The sequence below is a fragment of the Camarhynchus parvulus genome, chromosome 1A, assembly GCF_901933205.1.
Source record: "Camarhynchus parvulus chromosome 1A, STF_HiC, whole genome shotgun sequence".
Classification (NCBI taxonomy): domain Eukaryota; kingdom Metazoa; phylum Chordata; class Aves; order Passeriformes; family Thraupidae; genus Camarhynchus; species Camarhynchus parvulus.
Genome location: NC_044586.1, coordinates 14,402,601 through 14,430,137, shown reverse-complemented (window position 1 = coordinate 14,430,137; position 27,537 = coordinate 14,402,601). Strand labels below are relative to the sequence as shown.

Below are 27,537 nucleotides of genomic sequence, written 5' to 3'. Positions count from 1 at the left end.
GCAAAATAAATTCTTTATTCACTTGTGGCTAGACCACCTAGACATGTTTTGTAGAATAAAATGGAATGGTGGGAAGAGGGAATTAAGGGAAGAAGAACTGCAACAAAACACAACTGGTGACCAATGCCAAGTCTCCCATACAAGCTTGTCACAAAAGCATGCATATATATATATATATATATATATATATATATTGTCACAAATTGCTGCAAATGAGGAACCATGAGAGGGGATAGAACCCTTAGGTTCTACTACAGCTCTTAACCCTTCCCTGCCCTAATTGAAGCAACTGCATCCATCCTCAGATGTCTGAATATGCAGCCCAGACACTGGAGGAGCATCTCTTCTGCAAGTTTGGATGCTGTTTGTGTATCACAACCCCAAAAAGTTGATCTTAATCACTGATTATTGAATAAATTTATGTGACAGTCAAATGAAGAATGCTTTGAAAGCCAAAAACTGCTACCTGTAATTAGGGAAAACCAAAGCATGCCCTGAGCACTTTCTTTGTTACATTACCAAAATCATCTCTGTAGGGTGGGAAAGGACGTAGGAAAGCAAATCTTTTATTTGCAAGGCTGTACCATTAGGCAGAACAAATGCTCATCTTTGAACTCTCCTAGAAAATAAAGGCAATTTTTTGATGAATAAATTTAATCAATAAATCTAAACCCAACAACTACAAGAATAGGTTATCAGAAGTGGGAATTAGATAAGAGGCAGGTAGAAATTAAATCCTAAATACAGCTACACTGTTAACTGTGATCAGTTCCGTAGTTTATTTTCCACCCCAACTTAAGTGGTTAGATTCTAAATCACTACAACAATTTAGTAAGAAAGCAAGTTTGACTACCTGAAATTAAAGGCTGATTTTACCAGACCACTGTACAGAAAAAATACAGATGACAATGTTTAGAAAGCTGGATACTGATGGCCATACATAGAAACTGAATGCAAAACTGAGTTTATATCAATTGTTTTTATTAGATATCAGCAGTTTACAAATTTGAATTAAGAAAATTACAGAACAGAATTAACTTGAATTCATTCTTGGTTGAAAAGTTTCTTCTTTAAGGTCATAATCATTTTTATGCAGGATGTCATCAATCAGCAATAAATTCTAGACTGTCTAAAACACAGCCCCCTATTTCCTTATTCAATAATTGATAATTTATCAAAAATCTAAGATTGTGCTAAACATTTTTAACAAGTATTTAATTAACTACTGTATTAGGCCCTTAGTATATTTCAAGTTTTTTTTTTCAATTTTTACACAATACAGAATTTTTAAAAGCACTTAAGGATTCTATATTGCAATTTTTTTTTGTAACTTTCAAAACTAGGAATAAATAGACTGTTCCCACAACAAGGTGAAATCCACTATTCAGTATTACCACATTCTGACTTCTCCACATTTCACATCTAAGCACAGAACCTTCTAGCTGGAATAATGTATTAAACCACTAATTCCCCACAGTTTTAATGCACATCAATTTATGACTTCAAGAGCTTTTACTTCCTGGCAACACAGGTTTAAATTAAATGTATATTTTGCTACAGTCTACTGAACACCACTACCTCCTTTCTCCTTCCTGCCTCACAGACAGAGCCAGTAACAAAATAAAGCTCCCAGCTTATCTAACAATAAGGCTGTTAAGAAATAAAGACTGGAAAGGAAGAAAAAAGAAAAAGTATATGCAATGTAACAAGTTGCTGCAAGATTTCTGCTCTGTTAAGATAAAACAGCACTAAGAAGAGGCTGAGTCAGAAATCTGCACTAAGAAACAGGTAAAAACTTCATCAGTCTTAAGGCAACCTTCATTTGAATCAGCAGAGTGATTACTTGTGTGCCTGAAGAGGAATCCTTCTTTAGCTTCAGTTAGGAACCGTATCGGTCCTAGAAAAATAAAAACAAATACAAACCAGGTATGAGTGGGCTTTCCACACAAAGAAATCAGTTTTATTTCAATTTGTGCAATAAATAGCAGCTGAATTCTTCAAGATTTTCAGAAAATTGATCAGTGCTTCCAAGAACTGCAGTTTAGGGTTGAATTCCAGGATAATCAGCCTGATTTTCAAACATCTGAGAGCTCCCAATGACCTCATACAGGAATTGCCAAGTGACTGGAGCACAAAACATGCTGGACACCGAGGCCAGGATGGCTTATTTCATACAAAAACATGGATCAGAGGTCAACTAAAGAGCCAACACAAGAGCTGGGCTGGATGATCACTGCAGATCCCTTCCACCCAAACTATTCCATTCCGAGTTAGAAACTGTGATGAGTTTAGAGTGACAGACAACAAGTAACGTTCATGATGGGATTTTGTAATTGTAAGAAAAAGATATCCTAATGAGGGTGAGCTAGCAGATACACATTTATTTTCTAAATTTTAAAGATTAACTGTCTAGTTTGAGAGCTCTACAGAGTTGAAAACCAAATGCATTCTATTCTCCCTAAAGATAATTCAGTGGCAGGATCCATGGTACTAAATCCCTATAGAAAGGCTTGAACTGATGGTTAATAGATTGTGATATTTTTACTCACCTGTATAGATGTCATGACTCCATTAGCAAGGACAGAAAGTTTTCCAGCCACGGATTTCACTCCTTGTTTAAACTGAGTTATATCAGGAGCTGAAGACAAGACATTGCTAATATTGTAGCTTCCTAAAAGGAGAACACACACACATGGAAGAAACAGAATTTTAAAATACTAAAATCAACCTTTTTTTTTTTTCTCCCTGAAGTACAATGTATGACCAGGAGCACTAGACAGAGATCTCAATGTCTTAAATGCACTTCCTTTGGATTGTTTTCAGGTTTTCATAATTCCACCCAAGAGTGTCATCTTCTACACTCTGCATTCCCAGCAAAGCAATTGATGTTTGGATAGTAGATGACTTATTGTGTACTTCCAGTCTGTGACAATGTTGTTTTGTATCCTCCACAACTATTATCCCCTTGCAATTTAAAGATGAGTGCACTTCAGAGGTGGCTGAAGTGATGAACCCTATTAGTGTGCATGCATAGGGGTGATTTCCATGCTGTATAAACACAAACATTTTGCCTTACTACATCCGAGGCTTGGAAAAATCCATAGAAATTACAGTAAATGTAAATAATTTAGGTTTTATAACTCCAGAACAATGCTGGCAACCCAGCCTTCCTTAAAATTTGGACAGAATTAGCTCAGCTGTTATTATGGAAAGTGCAGGTCTAAAGGTAACAGAAATCAAAGATAATTAATTAACTACTCTAACTGCACTCTAACTGCATGCTAAATATTAACATGCTAACAGCTACTGTCACTCACTCATTGGTGAAAATAATTACTGGCATGCCTTAGTCAAATATGGGATACTATCAAAGGCACAAATCCAAGTAAACCAAATTCACAGAACTGTGATCACTGAGTCAACCACAGAAAGGCCTGGGCTGGAAAGAACCTCAAAGATCATCTCACTCCATCCCCCAGCCGTGGGCAGGGACATCTGCCACCATGTCAGCTTGCTCAGAGCCCCATCCAACCTGGCCTTGGACACAGCCAGGGATCCAGGGGCAGCCACAGCTTCTCTGGGCAACCTGTGTCAGGGCCTCAGCACCCTCACAGAGAACATTTTTTTCCCAATATCCAATCTAAACCTTCTCTCTGTCAGTTTAAATCCATTGCCCCTTGTCCTGTCACTCCAGGCCCTTGTCAAGAGTCTCTCTCCATCTTCCCTGTGGGCTCCCTTCAGGCATTAGGAGGCCATGATGAGGTCACCCCAAAGATCTTGGGAATAAATGGAGCTCCAGGGAGTAACCATCCCAAACCAGACCATTTTCCAAATGGAGACTCCTTTGAACCTTCTGAACAGGGGTGGAGGAGGAAGAGAGAGAAGGAAGAGGGGACCTGTAGCTCCTCTGTCCGGGGAAGTTAAAGGCACCTGCCTCCTCAGCAGGCTGAGACAGACAATCCTGGAGATAATTTTGTTACCTAAGATAAGAAGATGATTTGTAGCACAGACATCTTGTCACATTAAGAGAACTTCCCAGTCCAATCCTTCAACCCAGCATGGGTTTATAGATACTATAGATGCTCTTTACAGATTATCTTCAAAAGTTCCCTCAGACAGCCCTATTTCTGAGCTGTAACCTGGACTTCCTTACGATCTGTTCCACTCATCAAATGCTTAAGGCATTTTTGTTACTAAAATCAGTCACAGAAATAAAATCTGCAGATATAAATAACCTGAGAAGCTCTAACCACTTCTCAGCCACAAGAAATCCCTCATCATTTGCTGGCTAAGTTTGGTTGGTCTGAAAAAGTTCATGTAAACAAGGCAGGAAAGCACCTCCTTTTCTTGTGGTTTCCTTCCAAATCAGCCCCTCCAAGTCAGCCACTTGATTTTCTCAAGCATCAGCTTTGAAATAACGCAAAAAGGCTTTTTCTTGCAGCCCCCTCCTTGCTTAAAAACTTCCCTACGGCATTCTGTACAAAAGCAAGGAGCCCCCACTGACATCTCATCAGTGCTCATAAAAACAACCTTAGAGTAAAGGATGTTTTATCTTGGCAAGGACTCCAGAACTACAGTGGTGTTTTTACTGACAGTGTCCTGATTACATTTATTTTATGGAACTAATGATAGCCTGGACATTCATTCCACACCAGACAAACTGTCACTGTAGTAGCATTTCTCCAAGAAGGGCCACCCCTCAGTTTTTGGGGTGAGGGGTGTAGCAGAGACATGCAGGAAAGGAAGTTTCAGTACTTGACATGGTGTGAATTTATGACACCATGTGGCAAAGGCTCTTTCAAGTGGCTAAAACAACTTACTGTGATTTCTGCTTGGTATCTTCTTCCCTCCTTAATTATTTTTTTTCACATTTCAAATTCCTAAATCCCGGTTTTACTTAAGCAACCAGTATCAGGAGTTATAAATAACCATATAGTTATATAATACCTAAAATAAATATATTATATTATATAGCATATTTACATAACATATTATAGAAATATATTATATTAATTATATAGTTAATATAAAATTCTGTTTCCTCCATGTGTGTGTGCTCTCTGCTAGTCAGTTTATTCAAATTTGCTTTCAGGGGATCAAAACTAAACAGTCACATGTTTTTGGGTTTTTCCCTCCTACTTTTCCAAAGTAAAATCAGATGCTGCACACTGTTTGTTTTTCCAGGCTGTTTGAATAATTACTCACAGATTTCAGGTTCTTCAGTAACTCTTCTTTTTCCAATTTCTTCAAAAGTTAAGGAATGAAACTCAACTGATTATGCCTATAAAATGTTGCAGCATTTGCCACTTTTTCCATTGCACATTATTGCACAATCCAAGAAGTGTTGGAAAGAAAACATGAGACATTTTCAATACCCTAAGGGCTTCTTTTCACTCAATCTGATCTTTCTCCCTTTCTGATTTGATGAACTACACTCTCCCATGTGAGGTGCTCCAACAAATCTTTGAAACAGACAATGAAGATCTTTCTTAATAATTTTACAAGGCCAGAGGTAGAAGGAAATATCCCCCTGAATGGATATGCCCTGCAACAGATTACATGGGAATTTCAAGTCCACTAACATTTATTTAATGATTTTTCCTAGATCCAGTATTATGACAGCTAATGAGTTACTTATGGTAACTGATCAAAAAAAACTACCTGAGAGTCCATTTAGGTGTTACCTCATTGGAAAATATTACAGTTTTCCTTTGATAGATGTTATCTACAAAACAGTTTGTTTTTTGCAACACAGCCCCCAGTATAAAATACTGAACTTACAGAATCAAAAATAGAACTTGAAATTTAAGGGGTTAATTTTTAAACAATGACACCTGCCATTTGAGCTATTAGCATTCTGCTTGCAGAACACAGTGATGAGTGTGATTAGGAGCAGAGTCAGGGCCTGCATTCCCCACATGCTCCAGGTTCTCACTGTTTGATATGTACCTGCTGATTGTTTCCTCTGGTCTTCAAACAAGTCAGCTGAACTTATGGACGTGCTTCCAGAAAGCCTTTCTAGCCGAGCCCTTGCTTCATACTGGAAAAGAATTGAGAATAAAAGGGATTTTACCACCTTGATGTCACCTTTTGAGGTCATGTCAGATAATCTGAGAGACTACAGACATTTAGAACTGAAGTTGTGCCCATTTCAGTTTTCACATCATTTACACTGAGTTTGCCACAGTCTCATTTCTGAGTTACCCAAGAGTGACATTTATCATTGCAACCGCAAAGGTCCCACCAGCTGTTAGTTACCCTACAACTGCTGGAAATCTGTGCAGCCATTAAAAACACCAACTAAAAAATGTGAAACCAAGGGGAAAGCACTGCAGTTGACATCCTGCTGACCCTTCCAACCACATGACACTTTTAAGTCAACTTTTACCAAGTTCCCTGCAAACAGTAATTATATTTTTAATTAGTACTTACACTGTTAGTTTTTCATTCAAAATCTGTATCTCACCTCCAAAATGCAGCACAATACTGATCTCCTTTTTTCTAGGCTGATTCAACTCCATGCAATTCACTGAACAATTTCTTTACTTGGTTAGCTTTACAACATAAATGATGTTTTCATGTAACAAATCCACAGCAGGAAGGTATTTCAGCAGTGGTTTGTTGGCATCAGTTTGGGTATCCAGAACAAATTAAGCCTGCTTCTATCAAAAATCAGGAGTGCTAAAACACAGTCTACCACTTCTATCATGAGAAGAATGATGGAGGTACAGTCCTGCATGCAACTGCAATTCCCTAAAATTAAATTATAAACAGTCTGAAACTTGTACATTTCTATCAAACAAATAATCAAGGGGACATAATTCCATAAGCTCACTAATTCTACCAATTTTAACTATTTATTGCCTTCTCTGTAACTCACAAGAATACCGTTTTTATAGTCAAAGAATATTTTAACATTTAAAAACACTTATCACCGTTTCCTACTTACATCAGCCTGATCTTGCCTTCCAAAGTACATGTCTGATGAAATGGATTTGACATTGCCAAATTTTTTCTGTGCCTCATCTGTGTTTGCAGAAGGTTCATGTTCAGGCTTACGCCGGGATGCAGGCCTGGAAGGAAAGAAACTGCATCAGGGACAGAAACCTCATCCACGTAAGAATGAAAGGAATCAAACAAGAAGCACTCAAGTGCTCAAACTGTACAAGTAAATGAAAAATATGATTTAAAGTAAAAAGAAGAGAGGCAGAAAACACCAAACAAGCACATACCCCCATTATATCTTCTACTTGGTTACAAAGATAGAAATACATTGTCATAAAGAAAATATCTTTTTTATCACCACAATCAGACCTGTTGTTTGTGTCTCTAGTACCTTCATCCTCAGAACTGAGCACTCCAAATTTTCATTCATTTGTTAACCAGGTTTCCTTTGATTCATCACGCAATAAACAAAGCAGGTATGTGCTCAGAACAGTGCAAATATTTGAGTTCCTCCCCACATCTTTTGTCTATTTCCTCTTTTGCCGGAAGTGTTTGGGAATTACCTCCACTACATGCACTGAACAACTCTGAGCACAACAGACAGTGCTTAAAATGTAAGGAAGAAATTCAGCTTACAAAAGAAATTCAGTCAGGAGATCCCTTGACAGCTGATGAAGTTCTGGCCAAATTCTCCCTCTACAGAATGAAGAAAATCCCACTACTATGACCAGTACTCAAATCACTTTAAAACTTGGGCTTTCTGGACAAAAAAATCAGTTTGGTTTTCTTGGTGTACCTGTCTGAAAATCCGGTGCTTTTTGAGGTTAACAATATATCAATGTCTTTACTATTATTTTCTTTCTTCCAAAAAGCATCTGAATTGTCATCCCATTTAGAGAAAGTGCTGCTCCTCAGATCTGAAGAATCAGAGTACCTAGAATAAAAGAAAGAAAAACGTATTGAAAAGTCAGAACTTTGTTGTTTACTGAAAAATGGGAATGTATTTATTTGTTGTTAGATAATGACTGCTGTAAATGTTCACTAGCAAGTATGTTTTCACCAAAATTACAGTTGTCAGTGAGTAATTTGGATTTCACAATACTGCTTTAGAAGCTTTGTACAGTTGAATCCAATGGATCAGAACAGGCAGGAAAGTCTTTATTTCTGGTTTTCTGGTTCTGTTTTTTTTTAGTCCAAATATTAAGAACTTGTGAGTTTTGCCACACATTTTATTAAAATTAAATGCTAAAAACATATTTCTTGAAAGGGAGTCTGAATTTAATAAGGCAATCTTCTCTTGCACATCAGAACTGTGGGGAAAACACAAAATAAAGAAAAGGGAAAAAAATGAAGCATGTATGTAAATTCTGGTACGTGATTTGATCTTTTCCCCTTTTGATTACCAACACATACCCCAGCATATGTGGAAAGTATTTGGGAAAAAAAAAAAAAGAAGCCACCAAAACCTATTAAAATGCCAAAGATTAAGATTTTTTGCTTGAAGAAATAAATTTACCTGAATATTGGCTATGACCAGGACAGGGAAAAAAGATGATCAAAACCACAGAGGAATAGGACAATGGAACCATTCAGTAGAACAAGACAGGATATTTAAGTCTGCACCTGCATCTTGTGAAAAATACTCTTTCAAAAAAATTCTCCATGTTTACACTATGAATGGTCAGGCCACTTGTTTTTGCAGGTCATGAAAATGCGACACGTGCAGCAGCAAAGTCTCAGCACTGAGAATGGAAAATATGAGGGACAGATTTGGAATGAACTTCTACAAAAAGCAGGAGCCTCTCTCCTGACAGACAAAAAGAAACCACAGCAATTTTATAAATTCCATAATAACAAACAATCAAAGTGTTTTCATGGATTTGAAGCTTCCCAGTCTCACAATGGCCACCAAAACCATGGCACTGGGCAGGGGCTGCAGGAGCTGATTTGAATAAAAATGGTTTTTTTTCTCTAACCTTTTCTCTCAGATTTTTGCAGCTTTGCAAAATACTTCTTCAGTATTTGGGATGGGGGAGAGAAAGAAAAACTGCATTTAACACAAAATTAAAAAAAATACATTGTGATATTAGTAAAGATTTTATTAACTGTAGCAAAAGAAAATATCAAAATTCAGGATTTTCAGAGGCTTCAATTTTATGTCTAAACCTTGAGACCTTTAGCTTGCTTAATTCACTTATCAACACTCTAATATCCAGTATGATTATTTTGCTTTTGGGCATATACTAAGATGATGCCAAAGCTACTTTGCCTCTATTTCAAAGTCACAGCTTGAAATAAAAGAAAATAATACCCTTAAGAAGTCCAAATCTGACTGTTCTTTCTTTAAAGAGAATGAACTTGTGTACCAACTCCAATTAAATCTCCCAGCTCAAACCAGAACAAGAGCAGGGAACAGCCAGGTTACAATCTATCCTCTAATCACTGAACCACAACACATTAAAAGCTCCTCCATAATTCATCCTTTGCCTGCTGGTAGCTGATGAATAATTTCAGAGCAGTAACAAGTCTTTTCAGGCAAGCACTGAAATGCTATGCTTTATTTTACAAGACTGCTGCCACTTTCCTTGGACCCACATTTGTATTTCTATTGCAGTGATTGCACTACAAAATAGTGACACAAAAGCCTTTGTGCTTTTGTTGCCTGTCTACAAGCAATTAGGTACAATTTCTCATGTTGCTGTGGCATGGAGCCAATAAAGGCAGTTTATGAAAGCAACACCTGTTTACATCTCTCAGTCCAGAAACAGCTGGTTCATTGCAATCAATGCCTGTAAGATTTAATTATTTTTCTTCTCCCAAGAGCAGTATTTTATAGTGTGCATTGCATTCTTCCTCTGATAACAAATGTCTTAATTATTTTTTGCTCACATTTTATGTTCAGATATATAAAATAGGACTCTCAGAAATAGGACTGCAGACATCCACACAACACACCCAGCACAATACCTCAAAAAGACTGAAGTTTGTGCATTTGGCATGCAGAGAATGATGCAACTGTAGCACATCTAATATCAGACTTCAATGCTTATTTAATTTGAAGACAACAGCACAAGAAAGAAAGAAAAAAGTAATGAACACAAGTCATTCTGACAAAAAATCTAATCTAATGAAAGTTTATATGGCAACTGTCTGTGCAAGCAGAGACTCAACTATGGACAAGATAAAATCTACAAACAAATAGTTCAGACCACTTTTCCAACAAAGCTACCTCCCCTCCTTCACAAATCTGTCACTGAGGCAAAGCCAACTTTCCTACCACTCTTCTGATTCAATGTCCCCTGAAAGCATGCTGCGTGTATACACAGCTTCAAAACCACTGTGCATATTTTTATGGAATAAAACTTCCATAAAAACTTCCAGTTTGCATAAACTTCTGGGCCCATCCAGAATCAAAAGCTTACAGAATACCTTGAGCTAAAAGAGAAGTAAGAGTCTTCCACATCATCCATGTACTTCTTCTTTGGCTTTGCAATTGTAGGTGTTTCCTGCTCGATTGTTTGCATCTCTGAGGCGACTGAGTGAGAAATGCCACTGGGGACAGGAAGAAAATAAGTATGTCAAGAGATGACAAAACCCACACCCTAAAAGAAAAAAAAGAAATCAAAGCCCAAATCTAGTTTCTGAAGCTTGCTGAGAAGGCCCAAACTGTAAAGACATTTAAAGAAAGAGGAATTAAAATAAAGGAAATCCTTGAAAAACTGTTGTTCTCTCAAGCAGGGACAGGACTTCTGAACACAAAGCCCATTCTGGCAGCTGGAAAACACAGTCTAGGTTGATCTCTGTCTGGCAGGTTAGAACTTAAATCTATCAGAAGTTTACCCTTGACAAAAAGAAGGTTTTTTTTGCTGATATTGCTCAAGTTTCCATAGCATGCTCTAGTCCATTTCTTAATTTCCTGAGTAAAATGAGGGATAAGTATTTCAAATACAGTTTCCAGAACTTCACATACCTCCTATTGCTGCCCAATCCCATGCCAAGCCTCTCCAGTTCTGTTTTCTTCTTACCAGAGAGGTTTAAGGTTTCTTCTTTGGCTTTAATATCAAGATCTCTGTAGGCCAACCTTAAGGATGATACACTGGAAAAAACCACAGTTATCAGAGAAAGGTTCAATGCTACACGGAATCAGCCCAGGAATATTAGTAGAACATCAACAATATTTATTTCAGCACTGTATTTTCTAATGTCTTCCCTTAAGGCACATCTGGGCTCAGCTAAGTCTCCATCCCTACCTCTAAACCATCTTAATATTTTCCAGTCACAGCAATGCAGCAGAGACTGAAGTTTTTCATCTTGATTACAGAATTGCAGAAATACTGCTTAAATTTAATTTGTCAGGTCAAAAGGGATACAATTTTTATTGATTTTAATGAGCAATATTTTAATTCATAACTCTCGATTGGGATGAAGTACAAATGAACTTTCAGAAGAAAGGCAAATGAGATTTTGGATGCTGTTGGTAGACACGCTGCAAAGCAGAAAGGAGTAACTGATAACATCTACCAAGCACTTTATGCAGGAAGATTAGCAGCCCTTCTCAGGAAATCTATTTTATGAATATCAAAATCTCATTTGCTGTTGATTAAAACAAATGGGAATACTGATCAAGTTTTTAGATGTAATGTCAGCTATCTATTCTTGTCAGTGCACAGCAGAAGATAAGGAAATTGTGTAAGAATTCAAAATCACATTTAAGTCTCAGAACTCTTCCTCCTTCCAAATACTAAACTACAAAAGAATCACTTCCACTCCTTGCCACATAACAAAATCATATTGAATTAATTCAGTAAAGCTTATTACTCAAGCTTTTAAAATTAAAAACACCACACAAATTAGTTGGAAGCAAATGCAATTTTAGCAGAGTTCACCCTTCCTTTCATTTCGGTATCTGCTGCCACCTAATTGATAATCTCAGGGAAATACAGTTCTCTTGCCTCCACTGGGACTTGGTCCATAAACTCAGTGTATGTGCATCCCTCATGTTTACAAGCATTTTTTGAGGGTTTTAGCTACAGCAGAAAGGTTGCAGAACTTTTAATAAAAATTGACTTGGATCTTTAGATTTATACATTTCTGATACAAAACTCAAGACACTGCTTGGGACTTTCTTCCAAACTAAATTATACAGTCAAAAGACAATATTGATAAAGAATAATAATACATGAACAATCCTTTTTTTGATTATGTAGTTGTTACTTCACAGTCTCTCCACTGGTAGTTTTTGGCAAACACTAAGAACCATGATGTTGTGGTTAAAACACTTCAAATGATCCCCTTGGAATTGGCATTTTTAACACAGCCAAAACATTCATTTCTGAAAGGACAACAGAAAAGTGAGCAAAAGAACAGGGAGGAGATTATAGACCAAAGACCTTGGTATCATGAGCAAAAAGTGATCCTGTAATTATGTAACAATTCAGAAGACTTCTTGTAAGGTTATAGGATGGATTCTCTAGCACCTGACAGGATGTTAAGCACTGTAACAGTAAAAGTGTACACTGACCAACTACTTAGTAGCATCATTTTGATGACAACTAATGAAATATTAAAAACCAAAAGCACTTAGCAGAGGAATCAGGAACAGCACCCTCTGAGCTTTAGGGCTGAGTATTTTTTAATTAAGGTCCACCAACAGATTCAAGACCTCAGACAGAATTATTCAAAGGGTTTTGGTGAAAGTGAAGGCAGTTCCAGTATAAACCAGCTGAAAACTTTCATCAGGCAATCTGAGACATACTTAAACCTCCTCTGCTCTTACCATATATCCTCTATGCTCTTAGAAAGACTGCTTTCAATAGTATTGAGCTCACTACATCAAACCAAAATAAACTAGGTAACTAGCATGAGATGAAAAAAATTCAAGAGCCAAGAGTCTTCGTAACACTTAATTTTCCACAGTAATCAACTGTATAAACATATATTTAATAGCCAAAAAAAGGCACTGGGGGAATTACTGCTTGGCTTATCTTAACCATGTCTGTCTGGGAATTTTTTTTAAGAACTGAAGTTTTATTTGCATATGCTAATCTATGGTAGTATTTAAAATGGTGTCAATTAGCTCATTAAATTAGGCTTCATGGTTTACCATTGTGTAATTAGTTCATACTTACAGCGGCTCTTCCTTCTCAGTCTTCTTACTACTGTGAAGATCTTGTTCCTTCATTTTATCTACAGCTTGTGCTTGTTTTTCAATCTCATTAAAGCTTTGGCTGCTCACTTTCTGGGCTCCCAAGCCACCTTTTTTGGCACCAAGCTGGAATTATAGAAAAAGGAAAAACCAAAAGCCCCAAAATTATAACTGAGACAAACACCTCAGCTGACTCAACAGCCAGATGTGAAAGCAACAGCAAACACTACGTCCTGACTGAGAGCAGTCCTTGCAGACAGCAAGGACAATTTGGAGCAGAGAAAATACTTCTTTCCATATTTTGGACTTCAAAATTCTGCTTCTGCTAATTGTTCTTACAAATTTAGTTAGCTTTGCAGTGAAGTCCCACAGAAAAATTGAAGTATTCAGATTTTAATTGTTCAGAGATTGGCAAGCTCAAACATATATAACACATAGAACAACTTTGGTTTCTTTTGTTGTATAGGAATAATATAATAAATTTTGTTGCAATGGAACCATTATTTATAAAACACTTAATACTGCAGACCTGGATATAATGGTGCTGACTCAAATGGTGGCACAGCCCCCAAACTGCTGCTCTTAGTCTCCTCTGTGTTTAATTCCTCACTTGCAACACTGCAGCAACAGTAAAATTCACAATGCATTTATCTTCAGCTTTTATTGCTTTAAAGCCTTCATGTAAAAGCTCCAGGCCATGCACACATAGATCACAAACTGTACCTGCACCATTCAACCCAGCTCTGTTGTTCTCACTGGAAGGGAACGGATCTGCACAAACCACTCAGAATAAAAAATTCCTCTTGGCTAGTGGGAGTAAAAATCATGGGATTTAATCTAAATTATCTGTTCCAATAAACCTTCAAAATCTTCTGTCCTACAGTGGCCCAGACTTAAAAGGAGTGAGTCCCTGTAAGAAGCTGTCACCCTGACAGCCATGTTCAGGGTGGCATTAGGGTGACTATTAGGGCTGTTTCTTCAGTTGCAACAGCCACACATTCAAAACTTGAGCTGCCTTCCTCAGTTTTCCTGTGCCTTGAACCATCATTCAGAGACATTAAACACTCTTCATGCCTTTTTACAGAGACCAGATGCTAAGAAAGTGCTAAGACCCCAAGCAGAAGCAAGTCTGTAAATTATCTTTAAACTATCTTGAAATAAATGACCTATAATACAGTTAAAAATACTCATTGTTTACATACACTTACCCCCTTCTTAGCTTGATTTGGCTTCTTTTTTATGAAGGTGGTGCTCTCTGCAAGGATTAAATGTACATTAGTTAACATACAATTTTTATTAATCCCAGAAGAATCCCAGAAGAAAATTTCTGTAACATCAACCTCAAAATAGTTTTTGCCACTTATTTTCATGTTTTTCTACACTAAGGGGCTGAGATACTAAACCAAGCTATGCAACAGAGCTGTGGATATCTCCAAGAAAATGTGGGGAGCTACCTTTGATTGGAATCTCTTGGAAATATGCAATCGGAATAAAATTACAGCTCAGTTGTCTGTTGCAGGTTCCTGCCAGTTAACAGAACAGGAAAGCAGGACTTGCTCTTCTGAATTAGACTTGAGGTCCATCTGACCTCGTATCACTTCCAAGGTGAGTTTTTTCCTGTCTAGAAAGGCACTGGTTGTGTTCAAACCCACCAGTGACACACACAGAACATACCTGCATCACTAAAACATCACAAGCATGATAAACAACTCCTGTATTATCAACTGCTCCTACAGCATCCTACTGGATGCCTGTGCAAACAGAAAAAATACTCTGAGCTGAAATTTGCATGGAAAGGGGCATACACAGAACTGAGATTGTTCCTTTAGACAGAACTTGAGATGTCCAAACCAACCAAGAAACGCACTTGTTTTAGGAGAACATGTTAAAGATACAAATGAGAAAAGCAGGAAGTGCATCCAGTGAAGTTGTTTGTAGTCTCCAGCTCTAAAATAATCAAACCCAAATAAAAACAGTGATGAAGACCATACCTGCCTAAAGAACTGAAACAGGCCCAGACAGCACTTACTCTGTGCTGCTGAGAATGAACACTTTGTTCTCAGAAGCCTGGTCCTGCAGGGCAAGCCTCGCAGTGACAAATCACTGAGGTATTTTACTCTATTCTGTCTCCATCAGCTTTTCTTCCTTACTCACACCATGATAAACTGCTCAGTGTTAAGTATAAGAGCCTGGTCACTGAAGGTATTGCATTATGAACACAGGATTTTTCCAGTCCAAGTTCTTATGTTCAGATTTCTGAAAAGGGAGCAAAATCTATTTCCACAGCTCTTCCTAGGCAGATATTCTCTTTTCAAAGGGATATTTGAGTTCCCTACACTTGCTGCTCTTTTCTGCTGCTTGCACTCATTACCTAATGCAGGCTGTGGGGATGTGCTAAGGCCATCAACACTTGGTCCATGTTCTGATCCTAAAACATAAGGAATAACAAGGGTAAAAATATCAGAAAGCTCTTTAAAATGCATGAAGTACCAAAACACATCTCACTGTACTCAGGGTAGTGCCTGGTAGAGACACCATAATGTGGTATTTCCATTACAGCTTTCCCAGTGACTAAAAGCGCAGCAGGCACCCCAAATTCTTGTGCTATTAAGCACAGTTAGGTTATTTAACTATTAAAGCAAAGTAAAAAGAGACTAAACTAAGAGAATATCATAAAAATGCAAGTTATTGTTAACAAAGAATCAGTCATACCTTCACAGGATTCTGGAATGTTTTCTGAAGTTTTCTGCTGGAGAGAAACTGGTTCTGGTAACATCCACTCTGTATCCTTTGCCTTGGAAAAAAACAGACAGAATCAAAAGTGCACAGAAAATACACTACACCAAATAAATATGAGCACTTAGCTAAAGACTGCCTAAGCATCACTGCTTTATTAATATTGAATTCTTATGATTACAGCTTTTAGGATTAAAACCTGCACTCATAAGGGCAGCTATTACAAGAAATGCCTACTTTTACTAAAAACAAGACAGTTTCAACCCACTCCTGAGCACTTCTGTTTCTCCTCTCAGGAATTCTGTTTACTATATCTTCACCATCAAAACCAGTAATATAGATTTTTACTGTGCTTTAGATTTATTTATTGTATGCTGAATGATTTATTTACATATAATCACCACACCTTCTCCCCACTAGAAGCTCTTGCACTTCCTGTTTTTTACACATTTTTGATTGTGAGCAGTCCTTCCAACATTCCTGGTGCATCCTCCCACTCCCTTCACACACATCCCCCTCAAAAGGCAGGTTTGTGACCAGCTCCCAACAAATGCTGTAAGAACTGTTACACTCTGCTGATTGCAAACTCAAGGTACCACACAGTACATTTATATCAGGGCACTTCCAAGCAAGAAATCCTGTCTCAAAGTGGAATTGTTGTGTCTACAAAAAAATAGCCTTTCATTCCATATTTAGCTACTATTTGGGTCATTTAAAATGATCATCTTAGGAAGTGGTTCACATCCAGGAAGAATTCTGAGACTCACAGAAGGAAAAGCAGGTAAATATTAACTCCCTGACCTATCTTTTCTCTCTGAAGTTTTCTTTCAGGGTTTAATCTTCACCATAGAATTCACAGTCAACCAAAGTGTTTAGAAAGCAAACAAGAATTTGACAGGTAATTTGTACCTTGGTAGAAACATGGGATGCAAAAAAATCTTCCTCCTCTTTGTTCTGAGGTGATGCTGGTGGTGCTCCACACCCATCTGTCCACAGCTGAAATTAAGGGCCAGAATTTACAGGTTAATTGCATGAATGTATTTTTTTTTCAATGCATTCATCTTAAAACAACTCTGTTTTGTTTTCAGGTTAAAAAAGTATTGATTTTTTTTCTTGTCCATATTTTTTCCTTACAAATTTGTCTGCTGTTCAATAGATGACATTCCTTTTTTTACTGAATTCATACATATTTCATGTGCTCCTGGTGGATGAGCCAAAGCCAGGTCTCAGGGCTGGGGTCCCCAGAGTGCCACAGGACGGCAGGACAGGACTCCAACCTGTGACCTGCATTTCAAGACTACTCACAGCAAATCTTTTCTCACAGCTCTTCCTACTCCACGCAGGAATAATGACCTCTGTCAGAAAGGACAGGGAAGGTACAACAAGCTCACCTCACTATTCAGCAATCAGCTCTATCACTAAGTCAGAAAAGGAATTTTTTAACGTGTGACAGGGAAGGCAATGGTTGGTACTAAATGCAATTATCTGAAAAATTTATTTCAGTAATTTAAATAGCACATAATCACTTTAGTTTGCAGTGCACAGCTAATAATATTTACTAAATATTTAGTGATTTTTTCAAATATTTAATATCAAACTATTGGATGGAATCTGTAATTGAAGTAAGATAATCACAGTTCCTTAAAGAGTCATTTGGGGAACTTACCATAAACTGAGACACACACAGTATATTACACTTGAACACATTTTACATCGTAAGTTGTTTACTAAGTCAAAAGAAATATTCTCTGAACTTCATGATGTGAATTCTATTGTTCATAGTATGAATAATTAAGATTATAATTATCTATTAAATTTCATGCTGTTTGATGCACAGATAAGAGAAAAAAAATCAAGCCTTCTTGCTTTTAATTTCCACTCATCTGATCAACTTCAAATGAACCACTCACAAACTTCAACAACCTGAATTAAACAATCAAAACATGTTTTCTGTGTATGAAGAAGAGAACTGTTGTCAAACTTATCTAACACTTCAGAAATCAATTCTGGATACTTTGCTTAACTCCTGTCAGCAACCTAGCAATGTTTTGACAGCTTGCATGAACTGCCTCAGTATTTCTGATGGAGAACAGCAAGTTCTACACAACTTGCTAATTTCGCAAATATTATTTTTGTAGGGAAAAAACAAAAAAATACATTATTTACCTGCTCAAAACAAACCCCTCTTAAATCACACACAGTCTGTAGTTAATTCCATTACAATTTTTCATGCTGTACTCCTCTAAACATTCAATTTCAGATAAGCAAAAATAAAACCACTACATGGTTCATGGAGAAATGGCCACATTATCTGAAGATTGATAATCTTTTGTATTACTGACTGGAAATTTAAAGGGACTTTAGAGGCAAAGAAGGTGAAGTTTTCAGGAATCTCCAGGCCTCAGGACACAGACTACTCACATCAGTCCCATGCTTTCTTGTGGCCTGTGTTGCAAGAGATTTGATCTTCTCCTTGTAGAGCTGAGCAGCACGACTGTTGTACTTGGCATTGGTGTCATTGGTTGTGCACCCATGTTGGTGGAAAAAAGCAGACTGGGAAATAGAACACAGAAAATGCTGTGAGGAACAGGTTTAAAAGCTAATGACATTTGACACAAAAACATATTGCAATGCAGCAAACCACTCTGCTCCTCTGCCTAAATCTAATCTTTTAAATTATGGAGTCTAAGTAATCTGCAAAGTGCAGAGGAAACTCCACTCTGGTGACTTCTTTACACATAAATAAAACAAAACAAAACAAAAACCCCAATATATCAGTGTGATGCTTTAAGAGCATATACAAATGCAAACTTCCATTACATACAAAAAATCCTTATTCTGGAATTAAGTGATTAAAAGTAAGGAAGAGGTAAAATTAATTGCCAGTAGCCGTGCTCCAGAAGACATTCCTAATATTCTAAAAGGCACTGCTTGGATTTATCTCTGTCAGGCTGGGGAGATCTGTGTATGCTCAATAGTATCAAAATGAGTGTACAAGAATGGTCTTTATTCAAATGAAAGAGGTGTCTATGCACATATCTATGTGCCCAGATATGTTTATAGGCCTTGTGTATTTATATAAAATTAATAAATGAAGACTGTGAATTTCTTCATGTAAATATATACACCTATTAACTTGGGGGGTTTCTTAGAAACCCTAATTCCAATTACCATAGAGATTTGATCTGAAAGCACAAGGAACTAAGGACACTTTGGATTTTCCAGATATCTGAAACACAGCAGGAAGCTCAGGACTGCTGTTATCCAGGATTCAGCATCATCAGGCAACTACAGAACACAAAAGAGTGATGCTAATCTAGAAATGCTTCTAGACAATATTTAGTAAAACCCAAATTTGGTATTTAACTGGAAACAAAAGGGAATGGCTTTTTAGTGCCATTAAAAGAAGAGTGTTAATTTTACTTCAAATGTCCAGACAATTTGCCAATCTGTTTTTTCACGTTTCAAGTATTAATCTACTGAAGTAATCCAAACCAGACCATTGAGAATTTAAGGTATTTGGGGAGTTGCTGAGGGTATACTGCACCTCTTGGTACAACGTATGATAGGAAACAGTGACATCCAAGAAGGAAGACAAAACCCCAGAAAATTAAACAATTATGGTTTATTGTTATTCTTCTGCTAATGGGCTTTCTAAGACTAACAGAAGACTTTTTCAGACTTTGCCATCTCTTCTTTCCAACTGCCTCAAACCCTTTACATAGCAGAATTGATATCATTTAATCAAGGCTTTTAAGCATTTGGCTAAAAAAGAAACTATTCTTAACATGATTAAGAATATGATGATTATTCTTAATATGAAATCCCCCTCTTCTCATTAGTGAAAACTGTGATTTTTTTGTACTAAGTGACATAACAGAAACTGGATGAGGACATTTATATAACAGCAGTACTAACATGGAAAGGAATAACCTAGCAAGGACAGGCAGAAGAAAAAGGGGGAGAAGACACCATGTAACTGCTCAGATCTGTAAGCCTGAGATAGTGACTTGCTGCATGCCAAATTCAAAGAAAAATATCTGACTGGAAAATACAGAAATGGAAGATAAGTAACAATGACCCTGAACTCAGCATTTTTTGTATGTAAATAGGAAAAAAAAATAGAAAAATCCTAAAGACTTAAGATGGTTAAAATTGTCAAGGAAAACACTACGGAAAGCAAGCTTGGGTGAAACTTCCTAAAGAAACAACATTAAGGACCAGGCACAAATGAAAAAATATAAGTGATAAGCATTCAGGGAATTAGAAAAAAAGCAGAAACTGCTTTTGGAAGTTGCATGTTCCCACACTGGGTGGGCCAACTTAAGGAACAACTCTCAGTTATTTGTGGAAAAAGCTGGAAAAAGATTGCCAAAGAGCTTACAAAAAACAAAAAGGGAGACTGAGAACAAGACAGCTGTCAACAGAACTTCAATTTACAAACATGCTGTGTAAGTACATAAAAAAGTTGAAAGTAACAGCCAATGTGAATTGACCCAAACCATGACACTGCTAGTCCCCCTCCAACAATGTAGCATGTCTCATCTGCAGTGCTAACTCAGGTGAAGTCAGATCTTTACTCCAGGGTGACTTTTGGCAGTGCTGTGGGTTTTGGCATGGTTTTTCATGAGCCATGGAAGGAATGATGGTCACAGCAAGGAGCCATAAGCTTGCTTTACAAGCCATCTTTGAGAAGCTGTCTAAATTAGATGTGTACTGACAAGGAACCTGATCTGGCCTTTCCAGTGATTTTCATCACTGACTTATAAGAAAAAAACAAAACATTTTCAGACTATACCAAAATGGAGAAGGTGCAAGAATGGATGATGAAATCAGCATCAAGAGGAATTCTTTAAAGATGGGAAGGTGGGGCAGGGGGGATGCTGTATTAAAGAGAAAGGACTGGACAAATAAAAATAATCCCAGGAAGAGAGACAGTAAGGACAGACAACATTTTCCAAACCTATCAAGCCTCAATGTGCAAAGCAAACACTTGGGCATACGTACAGCATTTGCATTTCCTCCGACCTGCATGCATCTCAGCTGGAACCAGGACCAATTGGAATCCAGTTCTGTTGACCTAAACACAAAGAAATGGTTTTAGTGTCACCACCAAAGCCACTTAAAATCACTCTGTTTCTGTTTTTTTTGCCAAGTGTTTCTCTCCCCACCTTTTTTTTTTGTAATCTGTAGTTATTTATCAGCCCCCAAAAGGCTCTGAGTCAGCAACTGGGACACTCACCTGGACTAGAACCAGCTCAGGGTGCAGATTTACTGCACCAGTTGCCTGCCTGAGCACCACCCAAGTACCAGAACCACAGAATAGTTTGGCTTGGAAGGGTAGAACTCAGGTGCCACCACAATGAGCTGCTTCAGGAAGCAAAGCTGGCAAATTGAACACAATTACCAAGAAGCTATCAGATACAGCAAAGCCTACACAATCAGAAGCTGAAGGAAGAATGGGTTTTCCTCTCTGAGCAGGTCTGTGAACAAACAAGACCATTAAAAGATGAATTTTGCTGTCAAAACACAGCAATACTTACCGAATGAAACTCAAGTGAACGCCAAGGGACCGGTGGGTCCCTGAGCAATCGATACAGAGAAACACTCCATAGGTGATGCTTGCCCAGCTGGGGTTCTTTGCTCCACAGTCAAAACACACCTGAAAGCAAGCAAGCAAACATCAGTAACAGGACTTGAGCATAACCAGGCCTTAGAGTTGTATTACAGGTCAATGTAACACTCCTGCAGTGATCCAACTTTGTTAACTCATTCTTCCAGCGTTTGTTAACATGACAACTCCCCGCATCCTAATTTTAGACATCTAAAGAGGAGTTACACAATCTGCCCATACAACTACAGCCTCCCCATTTCCAAAAATAACCACTGTACACAGGTTGAGAAACCAGGTCAGAGAACCCACATCAGCCTCGTTCAAACACACGTTTAACACAGCACTTCCAGCACTGCTGGAACTGGGAAGTGGTTAAGAAATATTTCCCCGAATGCAGCCTCTCCTCATGTTGCACCTCTGAGTCCCCAGAAGGTTATGAGCAGGACTAATGCCCTCATTATCTACTTTCCTATATTGAAACCTTGACCTTCAGGGCAAGCCATGGCAATCCAGCTGTGTGAAGAAGGCCTCTGAGCACTGCTTCTCCAGACAGCCTCTGCAGATATTCGCATGATTCATCACACACCAATTGCCACATCAGCCTTTCCACTGTCTGTGCCACGCTGGTTAAAAAGCAACCAGGTCCACAATTACTGCATGCACAAACCCAGGAATTTCCACCATGATGGACCTCTAACACTCAGCCAAAACAGCAAGAGCTGTGTCTGTGTGTGTCTCATACACTTTGCAGGGCAGCAGACCACAACTTTTAAGTCTTTTTTCAGCTATTCTGAGTTTTGTGCTTCTTTGACCAAGGAAAGCAAGAACCAGAAGAAATTATCTGATACAAATAAATTATCAAATGCAAGGAACACAATAACTTTAAACAGAAACAGCTATTCTGAGTTAATTCCATGTGTACACATCTATTCCTGTATGACAGGACTTTATCTGATCAATGCTTTTTCAGAGGTATCTGCAAAGAAGTATTTGTAGAGAAGTATTTTTACAATAAAAGCATCCACCCAGGGGCACCTAATAAGAAATAACTTTACAAAGAGACAAGCTTTTACACACAAATTGACAGCATTCCAATTTGCAACTTTATCCTTTAATGTCCTCCTATAAAGTTAATGCATCCTCAGATAGCAATGGAAGTTCTAGCTATATGCAGATATAAAAAATAAAGTTTATTCTAAGACAGGTGGGGACATATGGAACATCACAAACAGACCACAGAGCTTCCAGCACCTCCTTGCCAAGCTGAACAACAAAATAAAAATAAAATTAAGAAGTCTTCTTGCCAGAAACTCCCTCTGTAAACCTGGACAGAGATTTTTGTCTCTATTTTTTTGTACATACATAGTCAAACAAGCCCTGAGTCTGGGCTCAAGTCATGTCACCCATCATCCATCCAAATTAATTTGAACTACATGCCCAGGAGCAGTTTGAAGCTAAACTCCTCAGCTTAATGTGAGTCTATTTAGCTTGGGCAGACCAAATTTATCAGGCACAAGCCCAGTTCACCAGCAGATCCAGCATTAACTCTTCCAACAACTGCACACTTTAAGGGTGAGCTGCAGTTAGGTAATGACTGGTAACACACACAGACATCATGGAGATCACAGCTCCTGCAGGTGCAAGTCCTGCCTTTCCCTCTCAACAGGGACCCAACACTTATTAATGTTATTTACATATCCCACTCCTGTATGTGGAAATGGGGCATTCACTGGCATACAGCAGAAATGAGAGCAACACAGAATGGGGGACAACAGGAGGGGTTAGAGGGAGCCCCTGAAACAAGCTCAGGTGGAAGAACGGCACAGAAGGGGTGGGGGAAAAAGAATGAGCAAGACTTCACGTATGCCATATTCAAAGCAAACAACAGCCTAAGTAGCCAGAACTTGTTATTTTTTTCTCAAATTCTGTGAAGCAGCTCCTTAAAAACATGAGATTCATTTTCATTTTAAATTGACTACTTTCAGGCTTTTTCTTGCAAGGCCAAAGGAGGATGGGTCAACAAAAAAGGAGAAGATTCTGCTTGAAACCAAAGCCAAGAGAACAACTCTGGTCTCTCACTTCTGATACAGGAGAGCAAAGCTGACTTGCAGCTGGAAGTCTTGTGGAAATTCCCTGGAGTACAAATGGGAAACAAGAATCTGAAGTGGGTGGTTAAAAAAAACACCCATGTTTTAAAAAGTTCAGTTATAAACATACCTGAAGATTCCTCTCCTTTCCCTTTCCTTTCTTCCAGTTATGAGCACTGTATAATTTCAACACCTCAAAGTCAATTGCATCACCTTGGAGCTGGCTGCCACAGCTCAGTATTTTCACTCACACAGGAGTCCCTACCAGACACCTGTGGAGATTATTCCCAGGCATAAAAATGTACCTTTCAGGACTGAGATGCAGGCAGGAACATCCAAATTTCTTCTAAAAGCAAAGGAGGAACTGCTATTTCCATCAATGTTATGCAACAGAAATAGATGCATGTTTCACTAACATTTAGACTAATTTTGCTTAGTTTTCTCAATTTTTAAAGTGCTTCTAATCACATAAATTTTAAGAAGAATCAGGGGGAAGAAATGAAAATCAATTTCAGAGCGACCCTAAGAAATTGTTTCCATTTTAAAAACAAATGTATTTTCTGTACAGATTTAGGGGCAATTAAAATATTAAAATATTGATTGAAAATAAATTTGAAGGATATGCTTAAAAAATTTAGTGCTTTCAAAATGCACTTGCACGCTTTTTGTTTACTTTGTGTTGAAACACTTCACATGGAGATTCAGTAAGAGTCACTTTGGAGAAAAACCAGCCAAAGACATAAATGAGATGTCTGTACAAGAGCAAACACAGAGATTTAGGTACAATCCACAGCAAGCAGTCAATAAATCATAAATCATCCACCTTGCGCAAAGCACTACATTAACAAAGAAATAAATACAATATTGACCTTGGCTATGGAAATGCAGTAATAAATAGCTGATAGAAATGCTATTTTTGGCCCAAGCAGAAGAGGGGAGTAGGTTCAGGAGAGCACTATCCCTGAGGTCAGGGCTACACGGAGACTTTCAGCCTCTACGTTTTGAACCTCCTCGGGAACGGTGCTCCAGCCCCAGGACAGATCCACACCTTGCCATTCCAGGGCTGTGGATCCAGCTGCCTGAGCACTAACCCAGCTGGAACTCAGGAGGCAGTGCCACACTCAAGGGGATCTAAACCCAAGCAGCTCCTCTTAGTCACCAGCCACTGTCCCCAGATATGCTTTCCTCCTTCTCTTGCACCAGCACTAATCCAGCTGCTGATCCCGCTGGGAAGCAGCTCTGCACGGGCACTTGGACTCAGAGCAAAGGTAGGGCCAACTCACAGCACAGCCACCTGGCCGGGAATGCCAGCATAAGGGAGGGAGCTGCAGGGCTGGCCACGGGAAGGCAAGAGGACTGCCAGTGTTGGAAGTGTCATCACCTCCAAATGACTTAAGGGGCACAAGATAGTAGAGTCCATGCTGGGGCAAAACCCAACACAAACACAAACCACACCCAAATAACACTGTAATAACAAAACTCAGCTACTGATAAACCACCAGCACAACACACACACTGGGAGTCCAAGCAGGGACAGGATGAAAGAAAGAAATGAAAAAACATTGTCAGAGGAACAGATCTACAAGGTCTGACAGAATCAAAGAGACTTTCAGAACAGCCTGAGCGTGCTAGTCTTCAAAGGGGTTGAGCTGTACAACTCAAACACTCAAGTTAACAATATCAAGTAGCTTAAGGACTATGAACATATTTATGGGTACAAAATACATCCTAGTTAGTAACTGTAACGTTTGTTAAATCATCAGGCAGCTATCAACAGTCTGCCGTCATCAGGCAGCTCTACAGTTACATTATGTAACACCCAAAGACACCAAGAACTCAAAACCTCATCATAAAGGGAACTAACATCAAATTACAGATGTTAATTTCAAGACAATTATTAAAACATCGCTTTCAACACACTCTAACCCACATATTAAACTGCACATTTATATAAATGAGAATTATTTTCCTAAGCTCACATGCACTAAGAACTACTGCAGAGCACCCAGAACAGTGTAAATGCACATGCCTGCCTAGACCAGGCAGCTCTTCCCAAACTCTATCCATAAACTGCACAGCTAAAGCAAATTACTAAGCTTTTAATTCAGAACCCTTTTCAATATTTGCACTTTCCCATGTCTTTCTTCCCCTCCAAAAAACGACATGCAAATAAAAGGGGCAGATAGACTGCTCAAGAAGAGGACAACCAAAACGAAACAGAAAGGAAACAAACATGAGAGGAGAAACTGATGGAAGAAACAAGTTCAGGAAAACAGTCAGACAGGCAGGAGTGGTTGAGTTGTGAGATCTAAGCTGCTGTTTTCCACTCTCTCTCTCTCTGCCTTCTTAGGTCATCCAGACCGGGCACCACGGCATTGTTGTCGAGTTCTCTGTGCCTGGGCCACTTCTTTGCCACCAGCCCATGGTGAGTGGCAGCACACATTGTGCCACTATTGCTATGTCAACACTGAATTTCTGCGTGACATCTGACATGGGAGACAGATACACCTGAGCAACCACAGGTACCACATCCACCTGATTACACAGAAACAAGGAGTCCAGCACAGGGGAACTGCTCCAGGCACTCCACGCTTGCCAGGCAGGGGCAGTACTCTCTAGCTCTCCTGTGATCCCAATAAAAAAAAAAAAAAAAAAAGAACCACAATAGCCCTAAACTACTCAATTTTCAGGCAGAGTGCCAGTGAATTTCAGGCGCTTGTAAGAGATTTCTCACTGTCCCTGTTGGGACTAGGACCTTTCCTTGATAAACTTTTTACCCCATTGCAAAGGCAAGTTTTAAGAATACTTCTGTTAGAAACTGAGAGCTCACCTCTGAGTTCTGCTTTGAGAAACCACACCTGCACAGTCTTAATGAATTGTGTTCAAAGAGTGGAAGTCAGTTTTGGACCAGAGACAGACATCCGGATTCCTATTCCCAGAAAACAAACCCAACGTGTTCCTTCATAAGGCTAATCCCAAGTTTCCTGGTGGGTGTATATTTCACATATGTTCTCAGCGTACATCGCAAAGCCAACACAAACAAGCAGCACAGAGCAGCTGAAGGCACTTGTGCCGCGTCACCTGGCCAGCCACCTTTCCAGCCCAAGGGGCACTGCAGGAACACCTGCACACCACGGAAAACCCACCTGAGCACGGGACAAGCCCAACGGGATCCAAAAACAACAAACTTTTATCGCTGCACAGGTGGCTGTGCCACTTCGCTGGATAATAAAAACAGGGAAATAAAATAAGATAAACACACTCTCAACACTACGTTGCAGCTGGTTGGGAGCTTGCTTTTATGCTCAGCGAGGACGACCCTCGCAGCGGACCTGAGGCACCCGGTGGGCGCCGCACCTTCCCCCCCAAGGGCTCATCCCTTCGGGATGCGGGATGCCGGCCGGAGGGACAAGGGGCAGGCAGGGAAGAGCTCCCCCACTCCCGGGACAGCCACTCCGAGGGCGCACCGAGCCTTTCGCTGCTGTCCCGGGCCGGACGTGCCCGCCTGCGGGCCCCGCGCCTCCCCCGCCCCGCCGGCTGTGCGACGTGTCACCGCGGCGGAGCGCTGCCCGCCGGCCCGGCCCGGCCCTTACCTTGTTGGTGGGCACGGAGCGGAGCCGCTTGAAGATGGCGGCTATGTCCTGCTTGCTAGGCTCGCACATGGCGCCGGGAGAGCCGGCAGGGCCGCCGGGGGAGCCGTGGGGCAGAAGGGCCGGGGCTGCCGGGGCTGCCCGCGCCGAAGATCCCGGGACGCTCCGCCCGCCGCGGCCCGGCCGGCCCCACGCCTGGCGCCGAGGGCGGTGCGGCCCCGCCCGGCCCGCCCGGTTGCCGCGGAGACGGGAGCGGAGCGAGGCGGGCCCGGGGTGCGCGGTGCGAGGGGATGTTGGCCGCGGTGGGAACCCCGCACGCAGCGGCTGCGCCCTGCACAGGGTCACGGGTGCACTCGGCGTGGAAGCGATCTCGGAGATGAGCGAGCCCAGCCTTTGAACGCTGACCGCCGCGTCAGCCGC

General features: G+C 39.6%; 1 protein-coding gene across 1 annotated transcript; it reads right to left on the bottom strand.

The window, feature by feature from the left end:
* Positions 1-681: 681 nt before the first annotated feature.
* ARFGAP3 (ADP ribosylation factor GTPase activating protein 3) lies at positions 682-27,301 on the bottom strand. Its single transcript, XM_030960770.1, has 16 exons — positions 27,121-27,301; positions 21,370-21,488; positions 20,834-20,906; positions 18,248-18,379; positions 16,736-16,822; positions 15,803-15,884; positions 15,462-15,518; positions 14,299-14,345; positions 13,074-13,216; positions 10,916-11,041; positions 10,375-10,497; positions 7,742-7,879; positions 6,950-7,073; positions 5,950-6,040; positions 2,550-2,671; positions 682-1,897 (listed from the first exon to the last, which is right to left on the bottom strand). The coding sequence occupies exons 1-16, from the start codon at positions 27,187-27,189 to the stop codon at positions 1,880-1,882; spliced, it is 1,551 nt and encodes a 516-aa protein (XP_030816630.1). The 5' UTR covers positions 27,190-27,301; the 3' UTR covers positions 682-1,879.
* Between the last annotated feature and the right edge of the window lie 236 nt (positions 27,302-27,537).

Bases quoted from the DNA above. Each gene is read 5' to 3' on its own strand.
- ARFGAP3 (XM_030960770.1), bottom strand. From the start codon at position 27,189: ATGTGCGAGCCTAGCAAGCAGGACATAGCCGCCATCTTCAAGCGGCTC. The intron at 18,380-20,833 runs GTACGTATGCCC...TCTATTTCCCAG, and splicing joins TCGGAGGAAATGCAAATGCT to TCTGCTTTTTTCCACCAACA. The intron at 13,217-14,298 runs GTAAGTGTATGT...CTATAATTCCAG, and splicing joins CAAATCAAGCTAAGAAGGGG to CTTGGTGCCAAAAAAGGTGG.